The sequence below is a fragment of the Triplophysa dalaica genome, chromosome 13 (assembly GCF_015846415.1).
Source record: "Triplophysa dalaica isolate WHDGS20190420 chromosome 13, ASM1584641v1, whole genome shotgun sequence".
Classification (NCBI taxonomy): Eukaryota; Metazoa; Chordata; class Actinopteri; order Cypriniformes; family Nemacheilidae; genus Triplophysa; species Triplophysa dalaica.
The window spans coordinates 11,792,493-11,810,916 of NC_079554.1; the positions used below are offsets into that span (position 1 = coordinate 11,792,493).

At 37.9% G+C, this 18,424-nt stretch overlaps 1 protein-coding gene across 2 annotated transcripts in view; it reads right to left on the reverse strand.

Annotated features, from left to right (window-relative positions):
• Positions 1-13,014, reverse strand: part of bach2b (BTB and CNC homology 1, basic leucine zipper transcription factor 2b) — an 85,503-nt gene extending 72,489 nt beyond the window's left edge. Inside the window, exon 1 of one of the 2 annotated variants that reach the window (XM_056764130.1) lies at positions 12,787-13,014. Coding sequence is in view for 1 of the 2 variants with exons in the window: in XM_056764127.1 (XP_056620105.1) it covers positions 1,940-2,050 (111 nt within the window). In the remaining variant the exon portion in view is untranslated. Of the gene's footprint in view, positions 1-1,939; positions 2,089-12,786 lie in introns of those variants that run through there. The other variant, XM_056764127.1, reaches the window with a different exon arrangement.
• Between the last annotated feature and the right edge of the window lie 5,410 nt (positions 13,015-18,424).

The window sequence follows — 18,424 nt, forward strand, 5'->3', positions numbered from 1 at the left end:
CTTTTTTGCCACAGAGAACCGTTTTTGGATCAGAAAACTATTCTGGATTTCAAAGGTTCTTTATGGAACCATTCAGACAAAAAAAGTTATTTTATGCGATTGAGAAGCACCTTTATTTTTAAGAGTGTCCAGCCCTACTTATAAAGATGGCAGTTCAACCAAAAATCAAAAGTCTGTCATAATTTACTCACCCTCATGTAATTTCAAACCTTTATGATTTTCTTTCTTCTGCAGAAGACAAAAGATGCTTTTTTGAAGAATGTTGTTAAATGGTCTCTATTTACTTGCACTGGTTTTGTGAATGGGGGTAAGTGCAGTTGGGTTACCAACTTCAAAATATCTTATTCAGTGTTTTGCGCAAGAAAATCAGTCATAAAAGTCTGAAATGACAAGAAAGTGAGTAAATGATAAAAGAATTTGGGTGAACTATCAATTTAATATTTAATATCACTTCATTGTTCTCAGTGGAGGAAAAGTGTACCAGAAGCAACAGAAATAAATCTTAAAAAGAAAAATACATAGTTCAGAAGAGATGTTGTCACGTGGTGAGCGTATGTCATGCGTATGTCAGAAGGTAACTTAGTATTAATATTCTTGTCTTGTTTGCTGTACTGAACAACTTAAAAAATTGATACACTTGTGAAGCAAAATTACATAAGATATGAAATGTTAGCTTAGATACAGTATTGTTAAAATATTAATAAAGTAAGTTTATGCTTAAAACAAGAAAGTCTTGTTTTAGAAAGTCCTGCCAATGTGGTAAGATTTTTTTTAATTAAGTACTTTTACAAGTTTACTTTGTCCTTACTTATTGCCATATTTTTAAGTTTACACAAAATTTTCAGAAAACAAGACTTAAAAACAGGACTCATTTTTTTGCTTCTCGTATAAACGTGTCTTTATGAAAGAGTTTAAAGAGTTGGTACTGGAAAATGACATACAAAGTAAGAAATCAATTCAGTGTAGTAAGTTTTTTCATGTAACATCTCTAACATCCACAACCACAGAATGTTCTTGTTTCTGTTATTCTGGCAAGCAGATTTCTACACCTAGAAATCTGCTCTCCAACCAGTCAAAGGTAAGAATGATCTACTCTAGAAACACCAGCAGGTGAACCGTATAACGGACACACCATCATCCTACTTAGACTTGGAAGTGAGTCTTAAAACTTTAAAAGAACCTAACACAAACATATTTAGTGCATGTGAATCCATTTATTCATGTTAGGCTTTAAATTTAAACAACCGTGCAAACAATTTCATCGTGTAAAAGTGAACTTATCGTCTCTATCTGAACTTTAAAGAAACTACAATGCAGGAATTCATGGATCAGTCTCTATAGATTAACACCCAAATCTGTTATTCTTTACAGAGTTAATATTAAAGTCACTTTGGGGGTTGATATTTATTTATATGGTTGATATTCGTAGCACCTGGACAGGAAACTGTGAAAAGGAAGTTTTATTTCCTTTAAAAGACGTAAGAGAAACAGACGCGTGTAAACTAATAGAAAACAACTTTCAGGTTATATAGTTCATACTAAAAAGCTTTCTTCTCAAAGTTGCATACTTCCTACCTCAAAGAACTGATATGGCATGTTTTTGTTTGTCAAGATAGCAGAAGGGCGTTACAGTCACCTTTTTACCCAACCCTACAAGGAAACCGCTGGACATTTGCAAGGAGATCATAGGAGACACCTGTTAAACATTGACCTGACTCCATACCTCTCTAACGGTGATTCATGGCCTCAATGCTCATTTGGGTCTATTAAATCTGGCCTCCAAATCACGTTCAACAATAAAGCATGACAGAGAGCAACCACTGATAAAAACCGACTCTCAGATTTACACTTATAGATAAAGTGTGCTCTGAGATTTTAAGCGGTAAGACATAAAAAACATAGAAATCGTTTAAGGAACTGCTAAAATGCGATCACTCACAGTGTTGTATTCCATTGTTGGACTGCTCTGATAGGTGGTAAATTTGAAAGGTCCGTGAGCGTTAACATGCGTCGAGATGCTCCTGAGTGATTCTGGGATTGATTTTCGCATGTTACATCTGCAACAGCTCTCGGCTGGCGCGTGGTGGGTTTTTCGGGGTCGTCGGCACAGGCCTCCTCAAAGAGGAACGTTTCTCTGTGTCTCATCAGTGAGGAGGAACGCTCCACCTCCCATCACGCTGAAAACACGCCCCTAATACTTCATTGACTGTAAACCCCAGCCACACTTCCTTTCCTGTAATGAACACTCAATTTGTTATTCTTTCTTAAAAAAAGATTAGACACCTGTTTTAGAAAATGCTTTAATGATTTAACTTGAAGATAGTAGTTTGTAAAATGCTTGTGTCTTATTTTGAAAATGATGTAGACTATTTCTATGTAAAGCACTTTGATTTATTATTGCGTAAGAAAATTTGCTTCGTAAACAAACTTGCATTGGCTCACCTTAAAATTATTTTGTCTTTTGGGCACTTTTTTGTTTGGAAATTTGTTCCCTATATGCTATGGGTGCACTAAACTGAACTTTTTTTTATGTATGTCAAACAAATTTGTTAAATGTAGGTAACGTTAAATATTCCGTTTTTTACTAGTGACAGTAAATAAAGTAATCACTAAATATGATTAAAAACTAGCATAAAAACTATTATAACTATTTATTCTAAATGTATCTTCCACTAATAAATAAGGTAAGATTTGCATTTTCTTATTATTTTGTTGGCTTTTGCTTACTTTGATCAAAAACCAAACCTGTAGATGCTTTAATAAAGAATATGCTTTAAATGATTAAAATCGGTTTATAATTAAGGTTAAGACCACATTATGAAACGTAAATATTTATACATAAAAATAAAATATTGAGTAGAGTTAAAGTAATATTTTAAAAGCACAAAATAATACAAAATAAAATAAGCAGATTTATTGGCAATAGAAATAATAAAAAATGAAATAAACAATACTGAAATAATAAAAATAAATTACAACTTCTGGAACTGTCTTTTCTTTTCTTTTTTTGTCTGTAAACCATGTAGGTGTGTGTTTGACATTTTTGCCTTTTACAACTTGTAACTGTTGAAACCATTTGCCTTTTGGCAAAGGTGGAGTCCTGTATTGCAAGACTTTCTATGTGTCTGTCTATAAAGCAGACAAACAAACCTGAAAAGTCATCTTAGACTTTTACACATCTACAAATTATCTTTGCATCACAACAATATTTGTTATTGAATACTTGATGAAATAGAACCGTAAGTAAACTTGCAAAACTATAACAAAACAATCCAAAAAACACACAAGACTGAGAACAATATATAAACAATGAGAAACATTGTTATATATTATTGTTATTTAAAAAAAGTAATTGTAAGTTTGCAAGAGTATTGTTATTAAAAATAAATGTATATGAGAACTTTAGAAAATAAGAAACAAATTTATAACAAAAAAGTAACACAAAATGCATTTTTTCATAGTATTTCTTTTATTGAAAGAATTATTTTTTACATGATAATAAAACACAAAATTTTAAGATTTTGTATTTTAAGAAAAAAGTATTTAACAGTTGAACATTGTTCATTAAAAAAAACCTAACACCTATACTTTGTACCATACTGTAGGTGTGCAGTTATAACAACTAATGGACTTAATGAAAATTTGAGAATGTTTCAATATGAATATTTTCTCAACCTCTCCAAACAATAAACATCAACCCTTTAAGCAATCTAAAATAATATTACTAGTATTACAGTTAGCAAAATTTGGGCTGTTATATGATTTCTTTAAAAAACTCATCATGAGAACCGTTTGTTCTGGGACTCATTGACCCCCGTCACTTAAACCAGTAGACTGTAAATTAAGGTCACGGCAGTTGACCGCAGCACAGAGCTAAAGGCACATAAATCTGTCTTTACCTAATGCTGGGTGGACCAGTTCCTATCAGCTACCTGATAAATCCACCATGGCCCTGACCAGCTCGCCATTTATTAATTGTATAGAATATGTATCAAATTTTCTAGCTTTTGAGGTCTGTGGTTATGACCGTGGCACTTTCAGGCTAAGAAATTGTAATTCTGCCATGTGCACACCCATGTCAAGCTTCTCACCTCAGGCGAAGCGAAGCAGCATTCCATACGTCAATCTCAACTATATAGCTGTGAGTTCTGAAACACCATTTTTAATCCTTTCCATTCAGCAAGTCGGACAGAGTGCAACATAATTTTCTTCGTTCCATCACTCTTATATTCACAAAACTTATTCGACCAAAATATGTAAAATGTGTTCTTTTGGCTTTTTGGGTGTATACGTGCTTGTCGCTAACCTTTGTTGGTAAATGACGTACGTTGATTCGCCCCTTAATAGAGGCAAATACCACAAAAACATCTACGATAAAAAGAAAGTAAAAACATCAAACATTTTCTGCAAGCCACACTGCTAGAGCTCAGCCAATGAGAAGTTCTTGCCAGGCGGCGTAAAGCCACCACCGGTACAAATTGTTGATTTGGTAAAGGCACACCGATTTACTGTACGTTCAAGACAGGAAGTGGTCACACCGCCCCTGCTGCTCCACGCCCACCTCTTACCCCTCCCCCTCACCACCTGTGCGAGTCTCACCGGATGCACACACTCTTACACACCTCCAGCTGCACAGAGTAAAACCACATATCATACTTGTTTATATTCATTCACACCCCAGTGCCCCACAAATCATTAATTTCATACAGAAACCATAAAATGTACAAAAACGTAAATTGGTTCTCGATACTTCAACTGGTTTCTGAAGAGTCTGAAGTGGTCCGTGAGGGAGTAAATTATATAATGAAAAATAAAACCAAGAAATTAAACATTGACATTAAATTAATTAACCGATACCAGCTTGTGTTAACATTGGTTTACGATAAAGAATTTCTGTTGTCTTGCTTCAATAGCACCTGTTATGTACTAGTGTAAAGGAACAGTGCCATAGTAGAAAAAGAAATTGCTTTATAAATTTCTTTTTTTTGTTGAACACAAAACAAGATATTTTGAAGAATGTTCGAAAAAACAGTTCTGGGGTTCTTTTGACTCCCATTGTATTCTTCCCACTGCAGTGGTCTATGGTGGTCAAGAACTGTTTGGTTACCACCATTCTTCCAAATATCTTTCTTTGGTTCATCAGAAAAAAAGAAATTTATACAGTTTTGGAACAACAACAAAAATGGACTAAAGTAAATGATGACAGAATTTTTATTTTGGGTAAACTGTTCCTTTAAGGAAAGTTAGAGCTGCAATCCCTAACTTTTGCCTCTACATAACCATCTCTGTTCGAAACATAAAATTGCAAGTTACTTACAGTTGCAATATTTTATGGTATATATTATTGTCATCAGAAAGAGAGCTTTAAAAAGCTTTTTTACATGGAGAACTTTAGCAAATAAGAAACAAATTTATCACAAAACAATAAACAAAAAAGTGCATCTTTCTATTCATTTTTTGTCATCATTATTTGTTATTAAACTCAAATCGTTTCTAACATGATAAAACGTTCATAATACATTTCTTAAGTGATTATAAAGCAGGCAGTTATTATCGTAGGTGATTGATTTGCAATACAACAATGAAGAAATATATAAAGATTTTCTTAACCAGCATAGAACTCTTAAAGGGATAGCTCACCGAAAAATGAAAATTGTGTCATCATTTACTAACCCCCTTGCCATTTCAAACCTGTATGACTTTCTTCTGCAGAACACAAGTGTAAGTAAGTAAATAATTGCAAAATTTTCACTGTTTTCCTCTAGATTTGCAGTGTTGGTGGTCAACCACTGATCTACAACAACACATATTTGTATGTTTCCTCATGCACCTGTTATTCTTCAACACAAAAAAATGTCGAATTTTAAACATTATGTGGCAATACCATGCTGCACAGCTACCAATGCATCCATCACTCTCGTGTAATGTGTTAAACACCTCTGATTTGTTTATGCTGACCTCTAGTCTGCTGAAGCAGTATTACTTATTCATGCTTATTCATACAGGCATTCATCATCCACACACATTACTAATAGACTGCGGTGTAGAACAGCCTCCGTGCACAAACACAAAGGGTATGTTTTGTGCTCCTCTGAAGTGCAAAGCAATACAAATCAATCCGTCCGGGAGGAATTCTGACATTTGCCAAAGCTGGCGTTGTTTCTGCTGAGTCGATCTGGCAAACGGAAAACATTACGCATCAGAATGCGGTCAGCCTTGCTGCCAACCTAACACCCACCCATCCTACTCTCCCTTCCCACCCCTTACACTTTCTCTTGCTATCTCGGTGTAAAACAATGACCTCACCCACTTACCCGGAATCCGCTGATTGTTTAAAATACCTTCCACTCTTGCGGAATCAAGTCACTTTTTCCCATCGACCAAGAGAACTCAGAAAAAAATGGAAGGGAAACAAATTGAGATTGGCAGGAAGTTAAGTATCAAGCTTGATACGCAGTTCATTCAAGCACTTAGTTTACTCTTTTTTTTTGAGTACTGCACACACTGCACGGACTCCTTGCAATTTAATACAAAGTAACGGAGAGAGAGAAACATTCACATTTTTCTGCAAGGTATTGTTGGCTAGAATTCTTAAAATCCCGAAACAAAACAAAGTGCCAAACTAGTTTAGAGAGAATTATTTTTTCATTCGCCTCCAAAAACATTTCTCTGATGAACTGTGTGGATCGGAGTATTTGACAGCATACCTGTGGTATGTTCACCTGGGATGAGCCTCGACAGTATCCAATGACGCACTTCCAGACCGAAGAATAAAAACACGTCAACCTGTATCAATCTTACTACCGCTGGCATGGATGCCCAGACGGGCATTTTTCAACTTTATATAATTCTAAAAACTGTTTGAGGGTGGGCTGTATTCTCGCAGGGAAAATAACATTTACAGCAACATTTTCCCCCAGAATGCTGTCATTTTCATATCTGCTAAAGTATGCAGGCGGGTATTCGTCAATGTGACAGATGGAATAAAGGGTAAAAGAAGAAAACTATAAAAAATGCTTTTTCCACGTGTGAGGTACAAATGTATGTGTTTTAGTAAGTTGTGTGGTTTGTAGTTTATATTTAGACTAGGCATCAATATTGACACAGCACACAGCATATGACTCACTCGTACCGACGCAGGCTGATGACACTCCTACCCCCCTCCAGGTTTCCTTGGTCCTATTGTGGTATGAAACCACGTTTATTTGTGTGTCAGTTGCAGTCTGCAACACTGCATTTGAAACAGTGCGGTTGGTGACCTGTGCATATATGGTCATGTACACACATACAGTATATAACTCATATACATTTGTGTGTGTGTGTGTGTGTGTAAGAGCCTGAGGCTGTATCTGGCCCACATTCACTTCAGAATGGCTGTTTGCAGCCTGTAGGACACTCCTGCCCGCTTGACTCAAGTCACTCATTTCTTGTGTGTAGAGAGAGAGAGAGAGTAACAATAAAGCTTAAAGCCTGCAATACACTTCAAGACCTTTAAAATCCGAGCAGTTTAAAAAAATAGACTACTTGCCGACTTTTTGAACATTTGCATAGAAAGCAAAAGATGATAAAATCAGCAGACTGGCGCAGACTGATAATCTGGGGGAAATTCTGAGCAAAAGACTTGTAGTGTATTCCAGCCATAAGGCTTCGGAGCACTCAGGCATTGATAAGCTGGCCTGGAGATTTCAGCCCACAGCAGCATATCACTGCATAAATAATTCAGTTTATATCAAATTAATTTATTCACCCCCATGTCATTCCAAACCTGAAGACTTTATCCTGCAGACACAAAAGATAATATATTCAGGAACGCTGGCAACCAAACAACATTAGGTGGACCTAACTTCTCCAAAGCGAGCCGCCTGTTGGAACAGCCTGCTGTATTGTTAGTGAGTCAGCACACAGTAAGCGTTGGACCTAACTGCTATATCGAAGCAGGACAGACTGAGTCAGTCTCGTTTCGGTCCAAAGCTTCTATTGCGTAAACTCCTACTCTTAGGAACTCACATGAGATAAGGAGCGAGATGTCTGACACATGGGAATGTGAGAATGAATGGGTTGCAGACTTTGAGTGCAGAACGGTTACATGAATGAGTGTGTGAAGAAGGGAAATGATTGGGTCCAGGCAGTAGTGTGAATGTCTGAAAGATGGAAAGGGAGCGACAGTGCTCTCCAGCACTCCAGCGCTTCTCCAGTTGCACGGCACATGTGACTCAGCAGCTGCAAGCATGAATATTCTGACAGGGATGACAGCTCCAAGTTTAACCATAGAAAACACACACACACGCACAAAAACAAACAGGGAAGCACTTCTACTGAAGTCTCCAGGAAGCGATTTATACATATTTGGGCAGTTTTCTTAAATTAGATTAATGAACATGTATTTGAGTATATGTTCCATGATTAAAAAAACAGACTTGTAAACTGAAACAGCACAGTTTCACAATGTCACAGAAACAGAACTAAGAAATGACTACAGTTGATGTTTAGTCTACACACCAATTACAACAGCAAATGAGTAAACTATGATACTTATCATCAAGATCTAACAACTGCAACATCTGAAACTGCATTTTGCAGCTAATACAGGTGTTGCAAGCTTTCAATCGACACACTGCCACAATATTCATTTCAGAAAAAAATGGGCTATCCCATCCAAACGTCAAGCTTAATAAGTTTACCAAAGGTTTTCACCATACTAATAGGTCAGATGTCAATATTTGCTTGATTAAATACACACGTGATGTAGTATCGTTTTGAATAGTCACGTAAGTAAATTGTCATATCCATAACAAAATTGTCGCATTCATAACAGTACATATTCCTCATAAATGGGCAAATTAAAATAACAATGTATGGTCTATGAAGAGTGATCCCTTCTCAATTTGTTGAGTATTACTGCGTCTGGTTTGTACGTTATAATTTACGGAAATCCTACGAAGTATGTTGTCTCTCAAAAACGTGTTATTCTTTGTCACATCCATAACGTATGAATTTCTCTCTTTTTGATAACAGAAACCTGGTGCATAGACTGCTGATGTCTGATCTCTATCAGCAGGGGTTCATTAAAATATGAATAGATGCTTCAATATATTGGTAATAAGTACCTTCTCTGTGAATTCATATTTCAAGTTTTGAAGGAAAACGTCAATCCATAACCCTTGAATTGCCCATTATGAAACAAAATGACTTGGACAATATAAAGTAATCTATAAAAACTGTATTTTACACAAAATTATAATCTTCAACTCGCTTGGAACAGAGCAGAACAAGAGAAGTTTTCTACGTATGAGAAAGTCTCACAACACCAAAAATCTGACAAAAACGCACACACATCCAATACTAACTAATCCCTCAATTCAACTTAAAACCAAACTCTCGCCAAGAAAGTCTTAAAATCAAAGACGCGAACTAGGCGTTAATTGAATTAATTCAACGCCAAGCATAGCCCTTCAAGTTGAAATCTCCTTCCGTGCTGCTGTGGGGTCGAGAGATGTTTGACTATTAGGGAATTCCTGGTGTGGTTTTAATGGGCTTCCATTGAGTCGAACGCTTCCACTATTCCACCCATAAACTTCCTGCTCGTTTGCGCTTGTTGTTTTTAACTGGAGCTCAATTCAGGCCAGATGTGGAGCAGTCTGCCAATCTTTTGTATTTCTATGTTTATTTGTGCTTTTAACACTCTTTATAAGATATTGGATGACTGGATGAGGGGAGAGAGCCTGAAGTTCAAGTCGAGCGGAAAACGTGGAACAAACTGTTAAAAATACCAAGCTGCACGACGGAAAGGTCAAAAGATATTGGCGGGAGAACAGATTTATCTCTTGACTGGGGTTACGACACGGGTAGACAATCCCAAAAAAATCGCTGACAAAACAGTCCAATCAGGATTTCGCCTGTGGCAACAGCCAGAGTGATTTGTCTTGGCACAACCACAGATGGGTGAACGCACAGAGATTCCCTCCCCTGTTCCAAAGGTTTGTGCGCTATTAGTGATCCGGTCACACACTGACGGATGATGCCAATCACTGCCACCCAAAATGCCATGCGTGAATAGAACAAGCTCTGACTAAACTTCAATGGCTCAGCTTTCTCCTTCTCTCCCTCTTTACTTTTTTCCTCTCAGAGGCTGGAACTCGGTCAAACATGCCTTAGTGCTGACGTGGGATAGCTTTGGGAACATGTTTTCATACCCAGGGCTCTGATCCTCCCTGCAAACTCGTTGGTTTATTTAAACAGACAGGATAATGCTAAACCTTGTGGAAAAAAACTCCAGATCCCACAGGTGATCCGCATCTTCACTATATGATGCATGGGTGTTTAAAATACACTTAATCACATATCAGTCAGTCATTAGGGAGTGATGAAATCACTGTTTATTTTCCTACTCTAAAGTTACCGCTATCAGTAAACTTAGCAACAATGAGCCGGGCTGTTTAGAAATGTCGGTCCATGAATTATTAGCACGAGAAATACTCCGATTATAATCGATTTTCGCACACACACTTTTTTCCCCAAGTCAAATATTACGAATGCTAGGAATGACTAATCGATTCTTCCATAATCGGTTCGACTGATCGATTGCGAGTAAATAAGCGAATTCATAAGACAAAGACATGAGCGCACAGAAGATGCTGAGAGTGGAATATCACCAATGGAGGCAGAAATTAATGAAGCTGGTAATTGAGCTGCATTATGCAGACTAACAGGATCAGCCACACTCATCCTCACTCACATTATCTTTTCATCACTATGCTGACGGGGATTTTTGCACAGCTGCCTGTAAGAAGACGTGCATCTAATAAATATCTTTATAGTCTTGCATCATAGATGATGAAATGGGTTTTCTGTGCGGGATAGTCCAAGTCCATATATTTGTGAAAACATGGTTCGGGTACATGACGTCACATGCGATGCAACACAAGTAGGGCTATTAGTGACGTTCACAAATGCACAGTTGCTTAATTCCCTGTTAATGACAAATATATCAAGGATTGAATGGAGCTTAGACGCACGAGACTGTAAAGAACTTGGTGTCATAGCTCACGCGCGCGTATTTAAAATCGATTTGTAAGAGCTTTGCGTTACCAACGCAAGGTGGTGGGTTCGATCCCAGGGGATTGCAAATACCTACGTTAAATGTATAGGATAAAGCAATGTAAGTCGCTTTGGATAAGCGTCTGCCAAATGCGTAAATGTAGCTAATATAGAGGCTTCCGATAAATGCACTTGAACGCAGGTGAGAGATTTATAAAAGGACACGTGATTTTATTAACAGGTGAGTATTCATATCAAAGTGCTTAACTAGACGTTGTTGGTTAAACAATTAAGTCTGCAGCTTTTTTAGGGCAAAGGGGAAACAGCCTGGATGGTTCACTAGCGTTTGCAGACAAAGGAATATAGGCGCAGCTTAAACTGCTGTATCACCTCATCTCACATGCCCTGATAACGTTCACGTATAAATGTATTCACAGAGATTCTGCGAAAACAATCAATACGTGGTGTTTTATGTCAAGATGTGTACGTTTACGCGAGGCGGTTTAAGCGGGAAATAGCACAAGAACGGTATGATTTGATCTGGCAAAAAGCCGCCAAGTCATTCAAAGCAAGTTCAAACCCATCCACGTAACACTACAACAACGAGCGCGGATAAATTAGCGGTTACACTTGAAAAGCGGCCTTTATTTACGGACATCTTAAATAACAGAAGGGTGAGTGTTTCGTTCCATGCGCGAACGATCAAGCCCACGCGCATATCATCTACCTCTGCTGTGATCCATTACACAAGTCACATTCTTTAATGCGGAACTGAACGTCGTAATGCGAAACACCTGCATAATTGAGGGAAAGTTCATTGGCGTTACGCGGACCGGAGATCCAGCATTCCAGCGCGTTCCAAAAAGGGACCCTCGCTCCTTTAAATGATCCGAGACGTTTGCATTGGCTGCTGAGCCAAATAAGGCTCGCGGTCCCTTACACAGCAAATATTCTGCCGATTTTATGGGGATTAATGAGAGTGTGTAACGTAATGGCCGTGCGCCGGAGATGCGCTGCGCGGAACAAAGAGAGCTTGCTTCCCATTTTTACAACCCACTGCAGTCGCCTAAACACAGTTTCTTAACAGCCCTGTGTTTGCTCTGCGAAACAAAGATGAGCTGACAGTAACATGCTTCCCTTATTCAACGAAATACGTATTAATAATTGTGCCCAACGATGGTCTTACAACAACATGTAAGAGCCACACATGTCAAACAATGCACCGGTAGTTGACAGTTAGACACATTACTCCCACCAACAGACTTCGAAGTTGTCCATTCATTAGGAAGAAAAAGGACGGAGGCGGGAATCTACATTGGGGGTCTCCGTCGTTGTTATGTTCCCCCGCCTTGATCGGTCAAGGCCGAGTGACAACTTCTTTTCTTTACGCGAAACAAGAGCCATGCCTGACCCCCTCCTCCCCTCGGGATCGCAACGCATCCCACTACTACTGCTCGCTTTTGTCAGCGCTGCACAACAGGATGTGGCAACCTTACGTTACCGTTTAAAAGGGAGTGTGTTCACGCCGACCACAAGCAGAAGCAGTTAAAGTACACCCTAGCGTGCACGCTCGTTTCCCCCTCTCTTCTGACTGTGTATTTTGACACAACCCGAGCGTTAAAACAGTCCCTCCAAAAGCACAAGTTTAAAGCTTCCTTTCCCTTTATGACAGAACGACTATTTTATAACAGCGCGCATGCAAGTAACACAGAGGACGCATCCAGATGACAAAATAATCATGCAACTCACCTTCAGACTTGAGTTTTCCTTGTAATCCAGCCCTTTTGTCCGTTTACCAAATTTTTCACATGATGACTTCCTTGCAGACTCCTAAAGCCCCCGGGCTGCAGAGAGATCCCGTTTTTTAAAGATTTCTTTCTAAACGAGAGAAAAGAAGAAGTTTGTGGTGCTTAAACAGTTGTTTTTCTTCGGCAGATGTGTGTTTGTGTGTGGTGATCTGTGCAGCGTGCTGCTCCGTCTCTGTTTGTTACACTCGAATGAAACGCCTCCTCTCAATCGCTACATTGTTGACATTCGCGAGCTGACGTCACCATTATTCCTCATTCACAACATAGCGCGCTGCGCATTGCGCTGCTGCCTCCAGCGGCAAGGCACCTTACTCCAAATGTGTTCGTAGTCGTGCTTCGCGATTCAGAGTTGCTGCTGAGATTTGCAAAACAGTCGGTGTGTGTGCTGTGTTCTGTTTCACTAGAACTGTCTGATCCCATAGAGTTCATCGTGACTGATAAGAAAGACACAGACAATGCGCGTCTGTAACCAGAAGGTTGCAAAGATGCGACTCAGTGTGTGGAAAAACCCAGGTACAGTATTTGATTTGACATTTACTGTTTTCTACATAAAATCATCCTATATAATGTAAGGAACATTCTGTAAAAATATAACATTGATGTCTTTAATATCAACCGAGTAGGACCATGACAAAACTTGAAATCATTGTGAAAGTAATGGTTGAACTTGGACATATTAAAATACTGAACCATGTTTTCTATGATGTTATCATGGTGATTTTACACAATTTTATAATGCATTTCATAAATAATTTTCTGCATTTTATTGATATAGTTTCAGAAAAAGATCAATATAAATTATGCGTATAGTTGTAAAAATAGATATAATCACTTTAAAGAGATGCTTAACCCAAAAACGACAATTCTGTCATCATTTCCTCGCCTTCGAGTTGTTCCAAATCTGTATAAATTTCTTTGTTCTGATGAACACAGAGAATATATTTTGAAGAATGCTTATAACCAGATTTTGCCCCCCATTGACTACCATATAGGAAAAAATGGTAGTCACATGTACCCAAGAACTGTTTGCTGTCCTACAATTCTTCAAAATGTCTTCTTTTGTGTTAAAAAGAACAAAAAAATATAAAGTAATTTTTCCTACTACGGGAGTCAATGGGGGGCAAGATCTTTTTGGTTACAAGCATTCTTCCAAATATCTTTCTCTGTGTTCATCAGAACAAAGAAATTTATAAAGATTTGGAACAACTAGAAAGTGAGTAAATGATGAAGTGATGATGGGTGAAGTATCACTTTAAAACAATAGGTCTTATGTTTGATATAACTGATGTTAATGTTGCAATAATGACACAATTGTGTGTGTGTAGCCTCTATATAGTATACTTTATATAGGCTACACACACAATTTTTTGTCATTATTGGAACATTAACATCAGTGCACCATATGTATATATAATTATATCAAAGCATCAAAACGAAACTCTAAAGCACAGAGATTAAGCAGCCTACCTAGGGAACACAGCTCATAATACAAGCATCCTTTATTCCACACCATCCTACTTACAGTACACTTACTAACCTGAAAAGAGCTTCCGCAAAAAAAATATTCTAATTTAAAATGTACTAGCGTTCCTACCCCAGGGGAGAATGCATGTAATTAGGAATTATCTAGCTGCCACATACATTTTTCCTGTTTTTTATACAATTCAGAGCCGTCGCATTTGTGTGGGATTCTGTGAACAAGAAATGGTCCAGTCACGGTAAAGCTGGATGTAGAAAATAAATAGAAAATAATTGAACAAACAAATCACACCAGCTGTGACTAATTTTCACCCATGAATTAACCAAGAGATTTCTAACACCATCAATGAAATATTCATTATTGTTGGTCCAATTATTTTTATCATTTCACCCACCGAAAACCACACTCACTGCTCTTATTTGAAATTTATGTAGTGATTGTAGAGATTATTTTAAATCTCCGATGTGATGTTTCCAAATTATGCAGACATACGTCTTATATGGTAAATTCATAACACTCCAGTTTCTCATTCCCTGTGAGCAAAAGATATTTTCATTTATGACCAAATGTACACATGTATTAGGAGTTCAAGGGGTATTCCTGGACTCATTGACCTCTTCCTGGGGTCTTCTGACACAGCCCAGCTTTGTCGCAGGTGTGACAGTGATTTAGGGCAGGTCATAGTCATCCAAGTTCTGATAACCTACAAAGAGTCTGGTAGACAGACAGATAGAGATCAGGTGGACTTTGCAGTTTGGACAGGATTTCACAGACTAACCTATAGAAGTAAGAGAACATGGACCCGTTTCAGCCTTTAATAAACAAAAAGGCACCTCCCCTTGCTCTGAAACTATCACTTCAATACATTGTAATATCTATCTAAGGCTCAAATCGGGTGCTTGCAAAATGAATTTCTCTGATCTTGTCTCCATGAGAAAGATACTGGACATGTACTAGCACGCATACATGTATTTATTTACATATACTTTATTTGGAACAGCCTCCTTGGAAACTAAAGAATTTTTTTGCCACCAGTTTTGTTTATAATATCAAAATAAGAAAAGATTTAGCAATAACCTCTATTATTTCATATTAATTATTTCTATTATTTATGTAAACGAAAGGATTATTTTGTCTATGGTCATATATATATGGTTACACACTCTCTCTCTGCTGCCATATGCTTGTATTCTGAATGTCATAGAAAAAAAACACAATTAAGAAAATTAAAGATGAAATAATTCATTTATTTTTCTTTTCTAAAATATATAGATATTGTAATTGTGAATTCTTTTGGTCATAACCATATAGTGAATATCAGATAATGTTACAGCTCTACATTATAAAAAAAAAATGTAGTGAGAATTCTGTATGCACAAGGTGTCTGACAACAGCTGATATCTCGTCTCACCATCGACAAGAAAGTGACATTCTGAGACGGACTACTGTAAATCCATAAGAAGTGTGGCAATGTCACCAAGACGCTTGAAGACCCAATATGTGTGAGTTATTTCTTTATATTATTTTCCACACAATATAATATAATACAAATTTTACACTTGTTTACAATTATTTTTATATCTATCCTGTATCATAATCAAAACTGCATATATGAAATTGCTAAATACGTTTTTTTATAGTGCAGGTTCAAGTTCAGCGCAATCTCAGACGACGTGTCAAATCCCGCAAGCTGCCGAAAGGTATGAGTCATAACAGAAAGGACTGGTGTAAATTCAAAACAGGCCCCTTGAACCAGTCAAATGCACATCAGTCGGTCACACTTGATGACTCATTTCGGAGGAGATTAATTGACTTTGCGGTCGCAGCACTGCAACGCGGTGCCAAATAACATCCCTATATTGGCTAGCTAAACTGCGAGGCAAGCCCCGACAGAGGTGCAAAGACGTAAACTCAGGCACATACTCAGAGGGCAGCCAACAGTGCAGTTCAAGCCAAATGCTTAGATTACGTCAACAGCAGCTTCTCCTGCAGAGCCTCGGGGAGAGACCTAACCGCCATTCACAACACAGACACCACACAGATACTAACAACGGCTCAGGTTACCTGCAGGAGAGGTAACGTTTCCCCCGCGGAACACTGTGCACCCCTGCATACTGAAGACATAGACTTTTATCCACACTTTCTCTTTCTCTCTCACACATACACACAGAGCTTTTGAGAATACTAAACACATCAACACGCACAATTGTAGAAATATGACAACAAGTATACAATTAAAAAATATTGCACTTTGTATAGCACCCAGATCCACACAAATATGAGACTCCATTATGAACAATTAACACTTGTTAACCCCTCTGAATTCCCTTTAAATACGGTGTGGTCGTTTTAAACCTCCCTATAAAAAGCATCTACAGACATTAAGACAACAGAATGTCGATATTTCACATTTGTACATTTGAGCTGATGTAAATGTGGGTGTATATGCACATATATGTGTGTGTGTGTGTGTGTGTGTGGGAGGTTTCAAACCAGAGCCAAACCGATAGTTTTGCTTTTGGCTCGTGTTTCTTGATCATCTTGCACTGAAAGCAAAGCAGCCGAACAATAACAGATTTGTGTTTACTGCAGACTAACGGGTGTGAAAAACAAGCGTGTAAGGAAATGAATTTTAGAACAGATTTATCCCTGAATCATAATCAAACTCCTCCAAAAATGTTTCAGTGGTATTGGTTGTTGTTGGATTAAAGGGACAGTTCATTATTAATCACCCTCACGTGGTTTAAACCTGTATATGCCTCTTTGTTTCAGTGAAACACAAAAGAAGATATTTTGAGAAATGTCTCAGACAGATTGTGTCCATATAATGGAAGTCAACGGGGGATAAAGTTGTTAGGTTTCCATGTTCTTTTAACATCGTCCTTTGTGTTCTGCAGACGGAAGTCAGCCATACAGGTTTGAAATAACATAAGGCGCAGCGAGTTTTTATATAGGGGGGGAAATATCCATTTAACAACATAGTCTGAAATCTATGTGTGAAATCCCGCCTCTGCGTATGCGTGCACGTCTATTAAACATACCATCTATAATTGAAGAGTTAGCACACGAGAAACCACAGGAATTAGTGCTGATGCTGAAACAAAACATGAAAACATCTCACCGCATAGGCATGTGGTATTTCTATAAAAAGGTGTATAAACACGGTGTGGCATTTGTAGATCGTGCACTCCATCGCAAAAATAAATATGATCAAAGCTTATTTATAGCAAAATTGTTTTTAAGGGCCCTTGAGAATGCATAAGTGCATAAATTACCATCCCATTACAACTGAGCACGCGTTCATGCTATTGTCTTCCTCCGTGTGATCTGCTCTTGTACTAACTGTCCATGTGCATTTTATTAAAAGGATGAAATCCAGTCCGTCCAGACTCCCTAGTGCTATTTCTGTAGGTGAGCTGCTTCAGCGTGCTCTCTGGTTAATTTCAAAGGCGGGCTGCGGCACAGAATAACAAACAGGTTGCGCGAGATGACTCATCAGTTTTGAAGAGGTGAGGATGTCGTGTTGAAGCGCTGTGCAGTGAAACGCTTATCACTCCACAAACTCAAAGCCATTACCTTTCCACCCACGCAGTGGCACCCACGATCAGAACAATTGATGGTCTTTGTCATGCTTTCCACAGTTACATCCTTCTGTAATAAACATGTTTCTCACCCCATCACTCTCACACGCTTATTTTTTTTGCGTTTGAAGGAAAAGTAGCCTACAGAAAATGAAAATACTGTTACTTAAAGGGACAGTTCACCCAAAAAAAATCTGTCATGATTTACTCGAGTTGTTCTTTCCTCTGATGCACACAGAGAAAGATATTTGGAAGAATGCTTGTAACCAAACTGCTTTTGGCCATCATTGACTACTAGTATGAAAAAATACAAAGGTACTTAAAAGAACCCCAGAACGTTTGCTTTCTTGCATTCTTTTAAATATAGCTTGTGTTCAACAGAACAAAGAAATGTATAAAGCAATTTTTCCTACAATGGTTGTCAGAGGTGGCTATTAATAACTGTTGGGTTACACGCATTCTTCCAAGTATCTTCATGAAAACAAAGAAATGTATACAGATTTAGAACAATGATTTTT